This window comes from Bactrocera tryoni, chromosome 2 (genome assembly GCF_016617805.1).
Source record: "Bactrocera tryoni isolate S06 chromosome 2, CSIRO_BtryS06_freeze2, whole genome shotgun sequence".
NCBI lineage: Eukaryota > Metazoa > Arthropoda > Insecta > Diptera > Tephritidae > Bactrocera > Bactrocera tryoni.
In genome coordinates, this window is record NC_052500.1 from 14591531 (window position 1) to 14610213 (window position 18683).

Below are 18683 nucleotides of genomic sequence, written 5' to 3' on the forward strand. Positions count from 1 at the left end.
TTAACTGTAACATTGAAGTTCCTCCGCTTTACAGATTATCAGCTAGAAATACATATTATCAGTTCGAAAAATTCAAATCTCACTTCCAACTACTTGAAAAACTACTTGTAGATTTTGTAGGAAAATTGATGCTGTACAAAATGGTCTCCTACAACTTTTTCGTAAACCTAACATTTTAAAAGTTATTAACAGTTGAAGTTTGACTATTTTAAGACAATTTTTTCTTTTGAATTTTACAACTCATTAAACAAAAATTATTTTATTTTATAGTCTTGTAGGAAATTTACTACGCTACAAAAATGGTCTGCATAATTTTTCGTTTAAGTTAAGCGTTTACAAGAGATTCATCGTCGAACACCACTACCTATCAGAGGAACAAAAAGATATTAGATCTATTTCAATTTTAGCAAAGCTAATAGATATTTCTGAAAGTTTCTTGTTTTTTTCTTCGTTTTAAAATCAACGCCCAAAAATCAAGTGCCACAACACACACACACACACAAAAGCCACTTAAAAGGAACGCAACATTTTTGAACCAGAGATGTGTTCATTAAACTAATACAACAACAATATACTTATTGAACTTAACTAACTAATGAGAAAATAAAATAAAAAAAAAATTAGAACAAAGAAGAAATTAATCAAAGAGCAGCATGCAAAATGCAAACTTTAAGATACGACTTAGCCGGGAGAGAACCTAAAATCTAAAAAAAATCTAAACACATTTAGTTGCCGCTTTTTGGTAATGAAACCACCTCTAGATTTTAGATAAATACTAACATACCTACATACTTTATACTAACAAACAAAGTGCAACTTTACTGTAAAATATACCCCACACACACTATATATATACATACATACATACGTATATAAATATACATGTATGTATGTATACCCCTAACTATCTACCTAATTACATACATACATAGATAATTATGTTTGAAGCACCAATTGTCAGCTTTAGTTTTTTTCCAACTTTTGAGAGAAAAATTAAAAACAAAAAACACACTAAAAACAAAAACAAAAACTATATGTGTATTGTTGAGGCGTAACTACTTTATTATGTATTATTATTATTACATTATCTACACTTGGATAGCATTAAACTATTGTACTCTTACTAAGTAAATGTTATTGTAAAATTCGCGCCGACAGACAGACACACGCTGATACTAGCAAACACATATGTACATACATACACATATGTACATATTAATATATACACATACATACATAAAAACATACATATAACGATATGCAAGTGGAGATGATCCAAGTATTGTTAAATTTTTACCGCAAATTAATTACTGTTAAGTGTGATCATGGCCACACACACCAGCAACAAAACACATATACATACATATATGCATATATTCATATATGCACACATACTTATACACATAAACATGCATACACTCACACATACAAAGACATATACATATATACCCACGCACACACATATGTATGCATACATGACTTCACTCACACATACACATATACATACACACATATATATAAATATATACAGACTTATATATGTATATACATTCATACACCTGCTCATGAATTTACATCAACATCTTGGCACCATTACACCTACTGAAAATAAATTTGGAAAAACCAACATCCCATCATTGCAAAGGCATAAAACTATTTCCCATAGGAGAATACATTATAAATTTAACAAAAACAAAAAACTTATGTAAAATGTTATTTACACAAAAATTCAACACAAAAACTGAATAAAGCTAAAGCAAAAACCAAAACCCAAAGCGTTTAGTCTAAATGAAATGCAATAAAGAGTGGTGGAAAATAAAATAAAAAAAAAAATCAATAAAAAATAATCATAAATTGAAATGTATTATACTTAAGAGAGTTCCATAATTAAATAGGTCCACAAGATAAACATAAAGAAGAAGTGTCACAATAACTGCTGATTGTAAGCGATGATTTATACCTTTCCCTAGAGCACACACGCCACCCAACACCCAACACAGTTTTCAAAAACCAAAGAAAAAAAATTAAAGTAAAAAATAAAAACAAAAGCAAAAGCAAAAAAACTAAACGTTAATAGTCTAATAAATTAGCAGATTTAAACTAATTGAAAACGAAATCGAAATTGCAAATGCAGCTGAAATGAATTGCAATGTACGGTGTAAGTTTAGCAACACACAAAAACAAAAATAAAAAATAAAAAACTGTGAATTAAGTATGTAATTTAAAAAACCCCAAAGGCCCCACAAATAAGTTAGAACGACTTTAACTAGTATTAAATGCCTGATGTGCGAATAACTGAAAATTGTGTAAAATTTACATGCAGAAAACAAGACTACCGTATCGGGCAATGTCACGAAAGACGACATTTTAACAACAACAACAGCAACGGTTACAATAAACACCACACAGTTGTGGGCAGAGTTTGCAACAACAAACAGTTTAAACAAATGCAGTCAATATGTAACAAAATCACACACAAACACACATACACACATAATACACTTCATATACATATACAAATATACATATGTATGTATATGTATGTACATGAAAATTGGTGAATTCGTATAAAATAGAGAAACACGAAACACATGTGTATATTCCTGACAGTTTGTTAAAGCAAAAAAAAGTCAAACAAAAACATACCACAACAACATCTCTGCAAAATTACCGCATGTACGAACAATAAGACCGTTAAGTGAAATTGTTTTTTTTTTTCTGCATCAGCAACGTTTTTCTCGAGTACTGCAGTTAAAATATACCAACGGCGTTTAACGGACCGCAAACCTAAAACTAGTAACATTAATGAGTAAAAAAACCAAAAAACAAAACCAAAAACAGGAGTCATAAGACAAACACAAACACAAACTCGTTGCATTAATTAAAGAAAACGTAGTATTAACTAATGATAAACTAATATATATCTATATATATACGTTGTATATATATACATATATATATATTATATATAATAAATAAAAAGGAGTTAAGTAATTAATTTAAAAATGCATAGAGCAAAAAAAAACATACAACAAAACAAAAACAAAAAATATTACTGAAAACTTGATTGCCTAATTCTAATTAATATAAATATAAACAAAATAAGTAAAACAAAAACAAAAATCGCATATATACATATAAAAATACTGAAAAATAAAACAGAAAAAAACAAACAACAAAAATGTTATTATACTTATTATTAATGATAAAAAAATTAATAAATAAAAAATTTTATTTAGATTACTACAAGTGTGTTTTTATGAACCACATGACACCCAGAGCAGGTTAAGTATTTCATATAAATATTAGATATTATTTACTGCAACATGCCTTGGAGCTGCATGACAAAGCCGCATTTTAGACCAGCGAAGATAAAATACCATAAATCCACTTGTGAATTCCATTAAATCGTATTTTCATATTTTAAGAATATTCTGCGAAAATGTGAAGTTGATCTAGCAAAAAATTACGGAAATCTTAGTAGGATGAAACCAATGGAAACGAAAGTTCAAATAACCAAAACTAAAGGAAAAACACGTACGAAAGGGCTAAGTTCGGGTGCAACCGAACATTTTATACACTTGCACCTTCTAGAATCAAACAGATGAATAAAGTAAGATGTAAAACGTCAATCAGAGGATCGGAATCTAAGCAATTTTATATATGTATATGGTGCATATACTCTACTTAACTCATACATTCACCGACAAATTCAGCATAAGATTCGTTAGAAAAACGAAAATCATTATACGCGGTATATGGAATTTGGGGTAGTATCGACCCGATTTTATCTGTTAACTATGTAGATATGAACATGCCACATACTAAAAAACTGTTCCCTGGGTTTCATTGAGCTACCTCACATACAATCTCCAATTCACCAAAAACTAATAGTTTATGGTCAAAATGTTCAAATTTTATAGTTTTGGAGTCGGAATATATAGAGAAATAAATACCAGAAATCCTCCCACACCCATTTCAACACCCCCACTTAGGAGAATGAATCATTTTGATGATTTTCTCCTCAAAAACCGGCGATTTGGTACACGTTTTTATATTTATAAATTTCTGGGTAAATCGAAATTTATTTTTGCTTTAATAAAAATATGCCCCATGCGATTCTGCAAATTTCTGCATTTTTATATTTTCTCTACGACCAGTAGTTTAGAAGTTATAAGCATTTTTGTATTCGCTTGTATTCGGCGGCTACTTACTACATGCTCCTGGTCGCCTGGTAGGAATCTGAGATTTTGGCACCAAATTGAATGCAATTTTTCTGCAGGGGCGGCGGATGCACCCTGCAAATTTGCGTGGTGGGTAGTATACGCAAAGGGAAGATGCAGGAAATATACAATGCTCGGAAATGGCAAACAGGTGCCCCACCGGAAATGGAATAACGGTACTATACTTCCGGTCCGAAACCAAACCGGAAGTCAGAAAGCGGAAACGGATACAAATTGTACATCCGCTTTTCAACTTCCGGATCGGGAATGTAATTACGGTGCTCTCCTTCCGGTCCGAGATCCTAACCGGAAGCCAAAAAACGGAAAACGGATGTGAATTTCTTTTTGGCGCAATTTCCGTTTTGCAACATCCGGAACCGAGATATCCGGTTTCCGTTTTGAAACTTCCGGTTTGGTTCTCAGGCCGGAAGTATGATACCGTAATTTCATTGTTTCCGGATTTTTCGGTCTTTAATTTTCACTTCCGGTTAGGGACCTGTTTCCGGTCAGATATATCCGTTTCCGGTTTGGGTTTCAGACCGGAAGTGTGGTACCGTTATTTCATTTCCGGTCGGTGACTTTTTCCGGTTTCCGGTCCGGTTCCCAATTTGGCCCCTTTGCGTATGCAACGCCCCACGCAAATTTTTGGTGCATCCGCCTCGCTGCAGAAAAATTGCATTCAATTTGGTGCCAAAATCTCAGATTTCTACCAGGCGACCAGAAGCATGTAGTAAGTAGCCGCCGAATACAAGCGAATACAAAAATGCTTATAACTTCTAAACTACTGGTCGTAGAGAAAATATAAAAATGCAGAAATTTGCAGAATCGCATGGGGCATATTTTTATTAAAGAAAAATTAAATTTCGATTTACCCAGAAATTTATAAATATAAAAACGTGTACCAAATCGCCGGTTTATGAGGAGAAAATCGTCAAAATGATTCATTCTCCTAAGTGGGGGTGTTGAAATGGGGTGTGGGAGGATTTCCAGGTATTTATTTCTCTATATATTCCGAGTCCAAAACTATAAAATTTGAACATTTTGACCATAAACGGTTAGTGTTTTGTTTAATAATTCTTTTGGACAATTAGGCGGTCCAGATGTGATGGGTTTAGATGCCTTAAATATTTATGTCTAAATTTTTAAGAGATGCTCTCCTCAGCTCGTTCTTCGCTCCCTTTAATGCCTGTCTGCTGCCTCTTAAAATTTTTATTCTTCATATTTTACGCTCTATATGGTATCTAAAAAGATATGTATGTTCCGAAGTAGGATCCTTCTTACGGATGGAAAAATACCTACAAGTATTTCTCTTACCATATAACTCCGGTCAATCGATTCGAATCGAAAAATAGTATCATTCATTCTCTTTCACTCTTCGAATACTCTTGCAACCTGTTGCTACTGAGTATTACAGTTTTGTTCACCTAACGGTTGTACGTATTAGGTTGCACCCGAACTTAGCCCTTCCTTACTTGTTTCTTGTTTGTTTTTTTATATTTTACTTGAAGTAAATTATTTATGGCTCAAATAGCAGCTCTAGGCATTCAGCAGCTGTTCGGAAATTTAAATTCCTATCTTCAGTTTGTTCAAACTCAAATAAGAAGTTAAAGCATTCTTATCACTCACGGTATCAAATATTTACTCATCTGAAATGTCGCATTAAGAACACCTTGAAGGCAAAGAAAACGTGTTTAAAGTGCCCATGACAACATTTTATTCGCATATGAGCAAATTATGCTGAAATCAAATTTTGCGTATGTGCACAGACACTCTTTCTACACATATGTATAAATATGTACATAGGTATGTTTATTTAATGAATATATACTTATGTATGGGTATGTATGCATGGCTGCCGCGGCTATCTGACACTTGAGCGCAAACAATCCAATTCTAATGACAACAACGGTTGGGCATGACAAATTCAAATCAAATTTGATGTTTTCAAATTTCCAGAACTTAATGACGTCCACGCTGACGTCATCACTGCGTTACGTTATATGCTCGCTGTTTTTCTAATGTTGGCATAAGTTGAGAACAAGAGGCATGTACTTACTTATTACTTGTATTCTTACGGTCATAGCAAGGAACAGGTGTCCTGGGGATGATTGTAGGGAATTCTTGGAGAAAAAAAAGGTGCAAAAAATTGTTGCAGAACACCTTGTCTCCCTGGGAAAGCCGGGCACAAGAGAAATTCTTCCCAATATCTCCGATTCATTGTGTATTCTACATATACAAAGCTATCAAAAATTTCCCTCTGAGTTCCATTAAGGTACCTCCACATGTTGACCAATATATGGAGTGTAAAAGTATAACAGTTTTGTTCACTTAACTGTTGTATATATCACGTGAAACTAATCGAGATACATACATATATGGTTATAATAAATGATTAGGATGACGAGAAAAGTTGAAATCCGGTTGAAGGTCTGTCTGTACGTCCATCCGTCCGTCCAAATATTTTCTCTTCATAAAATTTGTATAAATAACGGTACTGAAACTATTGAATGAGAAACAAGTTTAGTTTTTGTTTGCTTTTCTTTGCCTAATACTTTGTGTTTTATTACTTTATCAATGGCTGAAAGTACAGTAGGACAAGAAATTGTGTATACTATATTATCAATATTTTTTTGTTTATCGATTTCATCTTATTAAAAACGTTCACTACAAAGATCTCTAAATATAATTAGTTTGTATAGTAAATATTTCATAGGTAATAACTTGCGTCTTGCATTTTAATGCACTAAAACTGCTATGCTATTATATAATACGTGTTAATAGTAATAATAATAGTATAATAATAATAATAATAATATACAAAGTATAAAAACCAATTCGGATTCCATAAAAAATTACACTCCAACAAAAGTTGAATAACTAAAAAACGGTAAACAAACATTAAACACAAAAAACGCTTGCCGAGGCACAAATAATTAATATGTATGCACCGTTGCAGTGCAAAGTTGCCATTTTATTTAAGCAGAGAAATTTTGAATTTTCGCTTTATCCGCTGAATTTTGACGGCACATACGCAACATACATACAAATACGGCTAAAAATAGACGCGAATGTAAGCGCCCAATTGCGTATGCCGGCGTATACCTAATTAGTTACAGTTGGTTAAATAAGTATGTGTACTTGGTATACTTGTATGTGTATGGGTAAGTTGTCTTATCTAAGCATGCCCAAAATAAATATCAAACTTTTATGTTTTTATCCGCTTGCAAATGTTATTGTAAAAGTCCCATAAACGTCATTTAATTGACGGCTTTAAATGTCGGCTGTGTGTGTGTGTATGTATATTTGTATATAAGTAATTCTCTGACTTTCGTTACACATTTATTCTTGTCCATTTGATTGCGTGGCATTTTGTAGTTTCGCATTATTTGCAGTTTCGGTATTTAGACACTTGGGTGGTTGCAGTAGGTCTGTGTACTGCAGCAACGCTTCACGCAACGAGCGCGACACCTCTGGCGAGGTCGTCGTGGTACAGTCAACGAGATACGGATATAGACCGATAAGCTGGTCCCACGCCGGCTTATTTACTAATATGAACGTAATTAAAATTAAAAGAATTGAAATTTGTATTTTATAGTTCTGTTACCTTTCGATGGCGGTGCTTTTTTCATAGAGACGACTAATGTGGCGATTGCCTTTAGCACGAAGGAAATTTCCGAAAGACGGAATCTGAAAGACATTATGCAGATATATCATAATCAGTAAAAATTACAATAACAGTTTATATTTTCTATTTATTGCGTTTGAGATTTAATGGATAAGAACATCATTGCCATTATCATAAATACAAATCGCTATAAATTACGTTTTATGAAATTACCCTATCTGGCAGCTGAAGGTCAAACAAATAACTTTTTGCTCTCGCGATAAAAACAAAAGTAAGAAGGCAAAAATCTCCATTTTTTCGAAATCAATTTTTTCAATATATCGATTCGTAATTATCTACCTACCCGAAGAGAGATCAAAGAAGGCTTCAATTGTCTTATACTACTGTAGAGGAGCCGAAAGTGGTCCTCTGGCTCTACGACACCATAGTCAAGCCCTTTATGTTAGATGGAGTCTTTATGTGGTGGACAGCTATTGAAAAAACCATAATTGCAAAGAAACTAAAAATCTTGGGGGATGGTTGGTGGAGGGATTCACTATCAGAAGCTCTCTATCAACTTCGGCTTCAGACTTCCTGACTATTGCAGTGTTTTCCAAACCGATGTTGCAGCCATTACCGTAGCAGTAGATATACTGTTCCAGAGTAAAGTCTACTTCAGAGAGTTGACTATCCACTCAGATAGCAGGGCTGCAGTACCAGCCTTGAACTCATTAACAGTGCGTTCAGGGTTGGCCAAGAAGTGCCTAACCATGCTGTCAATAGCATCGAGTTTCTTTGGAATAAGACTGGTATGGGTGGCAGGCCACAGCAGAATAGCAGGAAATTGTAAAGCTGATTAGTTAGCAAGGAAGGGCAACCTAGAATCGCTATCAGTAGGATGGGAGCGGGTCAGTGCTGCCGTATCCTCTTCTGTTCTATTACTAGATAGCTTGGCTTCGCGAGAGCTTGGTCAACCCTGAGCCACACTCAGTACATGCACTGTCGCAAAATCCTTTTGGCCCAAAATCGATCGTAAGAGTTCTAGTGAATGAAATGAAAATGCTCTCTGAGTTTAAGGTACCTCAAATAACATCACCAACATATAAGGAATTAAGTCAACTAGATGTTTGAAAATCTCGTTATTAGCTTTATGGGATCCAGGGCAAGTTTCCACACCTCTATCTATTAGGTACACGGGGGCTAAGGGAATTATTGATCCGATTCAACCCGTTTTCGAGTTACAGATATATTATTATCAGAAAATTATTCTCTCCTAATTACAATAGTATATCTCACAGATTTATTATTTTTTCGAAAAAAGTTCGCAACAAGTCACATGGGACGTAAACGGGATTTTCGTTTAATTTTATTAATGTTAGAATAATATTTCCCACCGAACTTGGTTGAAATCGGTCGAGTGGGCGGGGCTATAATCCGATTTAATAATTTTCACAGAAATTTGTAAGACCCAGAAGTCTATATTATCACAAGGATTCACACAAAACCACCAAATATTGATATTCATCCCAAACTACATACCTTGGCAGAGGGCATTTGCCACTTTGTCGTTCGTCATCGTTGAAACGCTTCAAGACCTCCTGGAATCGATGTAACAAAGCAGTAACCGCTAAGCGACCGGCAAAATCCTTGCCACCACCGAGCACATTCGAATTCAATGTTGCATTAATGCCCGCCACCGTTGCCGATGCCGCCGTTAAGCTGTTGCGATTGTTGTTGCAAGTGTCGTCCAGCAGCGAGAATTGCAAGAGCGTTTCAAAGCAGGTTTTGGCGAAGATTTCACGTAATTTCCAATCGGATTCATAACAAATATTCGAGTCAGATGCGGAATGTATGGAGCCTTTGTTGAGAAGCACAACAATTTGCATTATGAATTGATGCGGCATTTCGTGCGCGTGCGGCAACACCTCGTCACGCAACAGTTCGATGACCTGACAATCAATTGTTTCGTCCAGCACAATTTCGTCTAGGCCACGATCTTCAATTGTACAAACGCTGCGAGCAAAAGTTAATTAATTAATTTTCAATTGACAACAACGATTAATAACGGGCGAAAGTGTGTGTGTGTGTGCGTTTACTCACCTTGCAGGAAAGAGAAATTTATCAAATGTGTCGGCCAAGTCATCCCACATGCCGGTGAAATAGTTGGGTTTGGCGCGTGCCACCTTCAGGCCGGTATGTAGGACGGTAATCAAACTCGAGATGGCCAATTTCCATGTGCTGGACGAAAGACACTTGTACTTCATGGCGAGCGGAGTGCGCAGTGCCTGTGTGGAGTGGAAATTTCCATATACATATATATAAATTTAATGGCTGCAGGTCACGTTAGTGCTCACCTTGATAATTTCATGTAAAATATTCTCATGCATGACGCACTCCTCCGTAGCGGTACTTTGATACAATTTCACGCATATACTAATGGACTTCTCGCCAAACGGTATGAAATTCATGCTGACCATTTCCACGGAAGCATTGTTTGTATAATGATTCGCTGTCTTAGCGTACTTATGCTCGACGCCCGTGTACGCAGGCGGTGCACAGGCAAACTTACTGAACACCAGTAATTGGCGGAATATAACAGGAATCATATGCTTCAAGTTGGAGCCCTCTTTAGTTGCCTCCTGCAAAAATTAAAATACATATGAAATTAAAAAAAAACTAAATAGTAAAAATTTTCAAAATATAAAAAAAAATTTAAATACACAAAAAATAAAAACATAAAGAAAATTCAAAATTAAAATAAATAAATACAAAAAGAAAAAAAACACAAAATTAAAAGAAAATATAAAAAAATTACAAAAATTGAAAAATATATAAAAATATAAAAAGTTTACAAAAAAAAAAAATTTTAACTAAAAACAATCTAATATGAAAAAAAATCAAATTAAACACAATACCAAATTAAAAATAATACACAAAATTAAAAAAAAAACGAAAAAATTACATGAATTTAAAATATAAAATTAAAAAAAAAAATAAAGAATATGTACAATTAAAAAATATGTAAAATTGAATAATATATAAAAATACAAAATAATAAAATAAAACCATTTAACAAACAAAAAAATAATTATTAAACAAAACTATTTTACCAAAAAAAAATTAAAACAAAATTAAAAAATTACAAAATTTAAAACATAATACGAAATTACAAAAAAATTAAATTTAAATAAATTCGAAATTAAAGAAAAATTTAAATTACAAAAATACAAAATTAAAAAAATATATAAAATATAGAAGATTAAAAATAAAATACAAAATTAAAAACACATATGTATGTATTTAAAAAAATAATTAAAATAAATAAAATAATTTCAAAATATTTAAAAATTAAAAAAATACATGATACTAAAAACATACATACATACATACAATGTACATATGTATATAAAAATAGATGGAATTAAAAAGTGTGAGAAATTAAAAAAAAATTATAAAAATAAAAAAATTAAAAAAAAAATTTATAAAAATAAAAAAAATAAAAAACTAATAGAATTAAAAGAAAAAACCAAATTAGAACAAAATTCAAAATTAAAACAAAATTACGAAATTAAAAAATATATATGAAATTAAAAAAAAAAATACAAAAATAAAAATTAAAAAATACAAAATTAAAAAAATACAAAATAAAAAAATATTTTTTTATTCAGTGAAATCTGCCATAAGCGGACACTGGCGGGACTAGTCTTTCTTTCCGGTTAATAGAGTTGTCCACTTAATAGATTTTACTTAATAAACATCAAAAGATAGATGTTGGGACCGGCCAATGAGCGTCCGTTTCATAGAGCGTTTACTGTACTCTTGGAAAGAATATATGCAACTGAGAGCCCTGCAAACCTTTTGTATGAGATCCATGCAGTCGAGTATGCCGTCGTGCAAAGGTGTGAGTAGTGAGTCGGATACTGAGGACATTATATATGGAACGGCGTCAGTTTGTACGGGTATACACACCGCATTCGTCAGCACAATGCAGAATTTTTCAAAGTCCTCCAAAGTAAACCTGCAAGCAGAAATGTTAAATTTAAAAGTTATTCCGAATATATGTGAAAATAGCTACGTTGGGCGCACCTTTGGTGTATGTGTTGGAAAATTGCAGGGAAAATTTGTATCAATGCGGTTAAAAATGCCTGGCTGGGCACGTAGAATTCATCCTGGGTGTCGTTGTTTTTCGTTGTGATCTTTGTGCTCTCAATGCCGATATTTAGCCAAATATTCCAAGCAATCTTTGTGAAAAAGAATAACGGGAGTTATTAAAAAATATGAAAATAAGCTGACACAACAATTCACACGACAGTAGGATCTAAGTAACCGGAACGGACCCGGATTTTTAACCAGCCAAGGACCATCAACTCGGCAAAATGCCTTAAAATTACTGCAGGAATGTTTTCTGCCGCTACAACAACAACAAAACTCACCGTCCAAATTTCATCGTCTTTAACGCGTGTGGTCTCCTCGTCCGTGAGAGACGCGGCTTTATCCGCATTATGGTACATAATTTCTTGTAGCGACTTGAGCGCGGCCAAGGATACTTCCCCATTTTTGCTCAATGCAGCATTTTGGATGAATTCCAAAACTAGCGACCAAGCGCGATCGAAATCACCCAACATTTGCAACAGCTCACGCTTGGTATTGAATACCTGAAATAAATAGGTGGCTTAGCATTTGTTACAGATGATCAAAACACTATGCATACCCTGCAGACGCCGGAGAGTGTGAGCACTTGTGTCTCCGCCCATTGCTTTTGGGCGGTGTTACGCGAATGGTGTATCAGTATATTGCCGCTGGCATCCACTTTCTCATTACTGGCCGAACTGGACAGCGCACGCACATTATCCAACAGTGGGAATAGAACTTGCCAAACCAATGCTTGCCATGTGGGCGGATTCAGCAGGCTTCCGTGCGCTGAAATGGTGGAGAAGAGCGTTTGTCCAGCTGATTTGCGTACCGCTGGGCGCAAGTCAACGCACAAATCACCCAATTTGGCATACAAACACATCCAAAGCTTATCGAATTGCGGCATTTTCACCGTGCCTGGGAAATCCGGCAGTATGGCCACCTCCTCCACTTGGCTCGACATTAGTTTATCTTGATTTTGATTAAAGAAATCGGAAATGTTCCACTGCAAACGAAATATAATATTAATCATTTGCGTATTAGACAAAATTTGCAATGAACCCACCATCAAACCAATCGCTGTGAGCGAAATATTCAACTCCTGTGTCTGTGAACCAAACTTAGCGGCAGTTCGAATGCACAGTGGCAGGCAACGCCAAGGCATAACCGTCAAAAAGTCGGTGATCACCAACTGCAGACACTGGAAAGCGGTGCGTATCAATGGCTCGCTAAAATTACGAAGCAATAATTGGAAAAATTAAATATTTTTGCTTTTAAGGTTAACACACGCACCCGTGATGCTCATTCACTGCGCCAATAATCTCGATTATTGCCGGCCAACCGAAGGACAATATTTCGCCTGCGCCATTTAGTATCTGCAGTACACAGTCAAGCTGTCGCTGGCGCACATCTGCATGCATGACCGTCGAGAGCTCCGAAAGTGGACTTAGCAACATTGTCTGCAGCTCCATGTTTTCCTTTAGCGGTACGGTATGTTTAAACTGCAGCGCGGACTTAACCAAATAGGTAATGGCTTCCACACCCCATTCGCGCATGCGTATGTGACGATGTTGACAAACCTCCAGCAAGTGATTGGTAAGTGGACGCCAAAGCACCTCAATGCGTGGCATATTCACCAGGCCAGTTTCGAGTAGTTTAGCGACGGCAAATAAGGATGGCTCCTGGTAGTAGCCAAGCATTGTAATGGTTTATATAAAACACGTAAAAGAAATATTTGCTTACCCTATTGGCATAAGCGAGCTCCATAGCTTCATGCGAGAGCTTGCATAATGCATCGATCAGGTGATGCAGCGCTATATCGTTCAAACACTGACTGGATTCGAAAAGCTGACTCAGCATTTGTGACAGCACCGGCAAGTCGGCCATAACTGCAGTTTGTATGCCCACATTTGCTTCCACGGCTGGCTTTGGGAATGCCTAAATTGCAACGAAAAAACATATACAAATTTTGTACATCACTGAAAGTACTTCGAATTACTCGAATGTGCACTCACTTGCAAACTGCCGCCCGTGGAGGGCTTCAAGCCCAAAATCCACACCAGGTGTTGTAGCGTCTGCAGCACTATATGCCAAGATGTGCCGAGTATGCTGCCGTTATTGCGCGCCAAGCACAATATGGCACGCATACACTGCAGATTTTTATTGGTCAACATGACCGGCGCTTGCATTATGCTGTGCGGCAGCGACGCGCTGGGCAATGGCGTACCCACCGCCACGATTTGTTGCCGAAATTCACCCTCATTGCAGGTGTTCATGAACTGGTTGTTCAAATCTTGGCTATTGCTGCGCGCATGACCTACGAATAAGAAATGCGTTAAATTTTTATGCATAGCGAAATGTGTGCGAAGCTCTGTACTACCACGCAAATCTGCATCCATGTGCGCATTGTTGGCAAATATTGCCGCGGCATAGTGCGGTGGGAAAGAGGCACGGCACATGGATATTATGAAGGCGTCACGGGGGCCAAGCAGGTCCAGCAGACCACAGAGTGCAGCGTAACTCTGCATTGCCTTTAGTATGTTATCCGTTGTGCCTTCGTCGATTGAGGCATCTATTAGTGGCACGAAAGCGGAGAGTAAGCCATTCCAACTGGAGTTGATCAATTGTATGCACAACGGCTTGTGCTCCTCTTCTGTGATAATATCGACATTGTGGATCGCTTGTTGCTGCATACATTAAATGGAAAAATAAAAGTACAAATAAAATATTGTGGTTTTCGTATGCAAAACAAACCAGTTCGGGTGTTCGTTGAATTACGCAGCCAATGGAGCTGGTTACATCCAAAAGTATGGCGTAAGCTACAGAAACGCCGTAACTGTCCGGTATGTTGGGTGCCTCCAACTTATCCAACATCTCCAAACTATAAAAGAAAAGAAAAATTATGTTATAATGAATTAGTTGGCGTAAATATTTATAAATTACTAGACGGCTTTTGCCACGCCAGGTGCAAAATTGGTGACTAGTGATAAGTAAACGCCACGAAACATGAAGCCGCATTGATTGCCAGCGTTATGCGCAGTTGTGGGATTATTTTGATTAGCAGCAGGCAGCTGTCCATTTTGCACTAAGAAAAGCGAAAAATATATTATACTTGGTAGAATTTTTTTAAATATTTAGCGCACGTACAAGCTGCCGCATTTATTAACGAATATCGCACGAACGTTCCCAACGCTGTGATCATGTCGTGTAAAATATTTGTGGCATGATTTTTTAAATCGTAGGATTTACAAAAGAAAGCGATTAAATTTGGTTTTGTGGCCAATTTATGTATGACTTCCAATGCCAAGGCGCGTTGCCAGTGCGGTTTGTCAGGATCGAGAAATTTAATTATCAAAGAAAGGAAAATTTCACATTCCGTTACCTACAAAGCGAAGTCGAAAGGTTAAATTAGAAATTACATGGAAAAACAAATAATAATTATATAACATTCCTAACTTACCAATATCGTGTGGTACTTCTGTATGAGTATTGCCACTAAACGCAATAAACGCATGCTGATGGGAAAATATGGTTTATCGTTAGGGACTGCCGTATTGCCGTTATTGGGCGTCGGTAGCTGGCGATGCTTTACATTTGGCGAGAATAGTTTAATTACTAATGCACAAACGCGTTCTTTCAGTAGCAAACGAAAGTCGTTATTCTAAATATAAAGCATATGTTTGAATATAGATTGAATTAGTTTATTGCCATTTACCTCATGAAAAACAGCGCTGAAATTAGTTAATACTGCCTCGAGTAATTCTAAGCCAAAAGTGCGTGTCATTTCAGTCATACCGATAAGCCAATACGGTTGATCGGCATTTACTAGCTGCACGAGATCCTAAAATTTTGTTTCGTTAAATAATGCAATAGTTAGATTTTGTAAAAACATTTACTTGAAATAGGAAAAATGCATCCGCTGCAAAGGTCTGCATTTCAGCACTAGCTCCAGTACTGTTATCAGTGTCCAACGTTTCTTTATTTGCATTTTGATTTATTCCCTGTAGAGATGCCATAGAGTTTTTCTCCAAGTATACACGTTCAAAAACCAATGAAACAAGTTGACGTATAGTAGCACCTGCTGTGTTAACAATGGTGGAATTTTTGGTGTAATGTAGTCGAAAACATAGTACTAGCGATTTGGCTAATGTTTCGCCATGCACCACCGTGTTGGTAGTTAGCAAGAGCGTGACAGTTTGCAAGACCTTAACCTCTTCTATGTTATTTTCCATAAGCATCCATAATGCATCGGTTATGTAGCGTGCACCCTTTTGATCAACCACCTGCTGGGTGATAAGCCGTTGCATCATGCCCAGACAATACTGTAATATACAACTTTAATGTTAGCAAACTTAATCACATTTAAAGCAGGTATTGATAAGATAGTAGGCAATAGCCCCGGCAAGCACATAAATATTTACGTGCATATATTTATATCTAACCGTTAGGGGAAATGACTCACCTTAATAATTTTAAGGTCTTTGGTTTCGCATCCTTGCACAAGCGGATACAGAATTTGGTTTACCGTGTAGTAGACAGAAGTTTGTTGATTATTACTTGCTGCACTCAATTTGGAAATAGCCTCTTCGCATGACTGAATAGGCAAAAATTAAAAAACAAGTATTAGGATTGTGAATTAGTTTTCAATGAGAGAGCTCCGAAGACCTAATATTTTATTGTATGTAAAATCATGCGTTTTTATTTACTAATTATACACCAGTACTTAATATACATATGTATGTATGCAGATAGATATTTGAAAAAAGCCAGTAATTGATGTGAACGAAAAAACAATGGCAGCGTTCATATGTATGCATATACACATAACTCCAATGGGCAAACACCACCCCCTACGCACGCCGCACCCAGTTGTGACACAACATCAAATTTCGTATTGCAGTCTACCCTCGTACGAATCTTTTGCTTAATTAATTTAATGAGAACGTGTTGTGTTTATTTTCTAACCTCCTTTATCAATGGATACTTCTTTTTAGTTTCCAGGGAAAGTGTTTTAAAGTCTGCCCGCAAGGCCTCAACAAATTTATGCACCGACTCATTGCCACCCGTCGAGGTGCGTACGAATGACATTTTCACGTCTTTTTTTGTTTTAACAGTTCACAGATAAAATAATAGTTCTTTTCTGCTGCTTTTTACACTCAGCATTACAATAAAATTCTTTTGTTTTATGTATAAAATTCTAAATACACTTTTCTTCCAACTGAAAACCCACGAAATTTGCCAGATACGTATCTTTTTCTGTTTGTATGGCTGTGTTGTTTTTGCCCAATTTGACAGCTGACGTGACAACATTCCGTTGAAGAGCCAATGTAGTTGTTCACAAATGGCCAAAAGCAGGGTTACCAGTTGCAGGTAATTAAAAAAAATATATAAACAATACCGAAAGACGAACGTCATAATGAAGCAATAAACGTTTGTATGTGTATGTATTCAAGATAAATATTTATTTATAAATAAAATACAGACATTGTTTTTTATTATTTTAATAATAATGCTTTCTTCTTGTCACTATATAAATATATATAACTTAATATTTTTTACAGGCAATATGACAGTACAGCTAACATAAAATACGACACCTTAACAAAATATACGTTTATACAAAATAGCAGCACTAATTCTTCCGGAAGCTTAGTAAAGTGGGATATATTTTGTCCAGACACTCCAATATATCCTTGCGTGCTTTCGCGCCGGTGAATACAATTTTTCCATTCACAAATATTAAAAGCACCATACGTGGATTAACCATGCGGTATATTAGACCTGGAAACAGTTCCGGTTCGTATGAACTAAATTGACCATGCATTTGATTTAAATTTTCCAGCCGTATAGGGAATCTCAGATCCACAGTCGCTACGATATTATGTAACTTAAAGTCTACAAACTTCACAGGATATCCTAACTTTTGAAGTATACGTGCAAATTTTCTTGCCCCTAAACTTGCTTCAGTCTCATTGCGTGCTCCAGTGCAAATTATTTTACCAGTTCGAAAAATTAGCGCTGTGCAGCGTGGTTCACGCATGCGCATTACAACACCATGAAAGCGGGAGGGAGTGTATTCTGAATTGCGTGTGCGAAAATTTATATCCTGCAGATTCAGTTCGCAACCAACAGAGACCGTAGCTACGACATTTCTGAAAATGAAGTATAAAATACTTTAATTCATGTTTTTAAACGTATTTTGCTTAAGAATACTTACTGTAGTTTGACCTCATGCTGTACATCCTTCGGCTCAACGATGGGAGTTGCAGCTGGCTGCTGTGGTTGCAATGTGTTGTGCGGATTTTGCTGCAATTTGTGAGATCATAAAATAAAATGTGCACGATAATTAATTCATATACTTACTTTATTATTAGAGGTAGTTTGTAATAAATTTCGTAAAGATGAATCGGTCGGTAAATCCATGGCAAACTAACCGATATAAACAAAGTCTGCATGTCCGAAAATAAGCAGAAAAGGAATGTAAAATGCCAGCTGTTCAAACAGCTCTTCTTCTTCTTCAGTGCTCAAAGTTATCGTAGGGTTGCTAGTTTTCAATACACAATTTTTTACCAATATAAAATATGAAACGGATGAGTTAAAGGAATTAGAATATGTAATATATATTTAATAAATCATATTTATATAGCAATGACACTTCTATTTTATATGTGAAATAAATTGCAAACATTTTTTGAATTCATGATATATAATAATGCAAATATGTT

The 18683-nt window shown here is 35.6% G+C and overlaps 2 protein-coding genes across 3 annotated transcripts; both read right to left on the reverse strand.

Annotated features, from left to right (window-relative positions):
- Nucleotides 1-6742: 6742 nt before the first annotated feature.
- Nucleotides 6743-17219, reverse strand: LOC120767847 (protein MON2 homolog). Of its 2 annotated transcripts, none has more exons than XM_040094146.1 (22): nucleotides 16924-17219; nucleotides 16421-16552; nucleotides 15855-16280; nucleotides 15674-15799; nucleotides 15419-15619; nucleotides 15106-15340; nucleotides 14902-15043; nucleotides 14713-14839; nucleotides 14342-14645; nucleotides 13974-14275; nucleotides 13702-13896; nucleotides 13252-13640; nucleotides 13025-13187; nucleotides 12539-12964; nucleotides 12261-12482; nucleotides 11914-12068; nucleotides 11683-11845; nucleotides 10182-10466; nucleotides 9928-10112; nucleotides 9367-9840; nucleotides 7828-7910; nucleotides 6743-7768 (listed from the first exon to the last, which is right to left on the reverse strand). In XM_040094146.1, exons 1-22 carry the CDS (start codon nucleotides 17044-17046, stop codon nucleotides 7563-7565), a joined length of 5064 nt encoding a protein of 1687 aa, XP_039950080.1. In that variant the 5' UTR covers nucleotides 17047-17219; the 3' UTR covers nucleotides 6743-7562. The 2 variants fall into 2 exon arrangements, with proteins under 2 accessions (XP_039950080.1, XP_039950079.1); XM_040094145.1 differs by having other exon boundaries at nucleotides 14339-14645.
- Nucleotides 17220-17443: 224 nt separating this feature from the next.
- On the reverse strand, nucleotides 17444-18431 carry LOC120768181 (TBP-related factor). The gene is made up of 3 exons (XM_040094749.1): nucleotides 18322-18431; nucleotides 18176-18264; nucleotides 17444-18110 (listed from the first exon to the last, which is right to left on the reverse strand). Exons 1-3 carry the CDS (start codon nucleotides 18379-18381, stop codon nucleotides 17591-17593), a joined length of 669 nt encoding a protein of 222 aa, XP_039950683.1. The 5' UTR covers nucleotides 18382-18431; the 3' UTR covers nucleotides 17444-17590.
- Nucleotides 18432-18683: the final 252 nt, after the last annotated feature.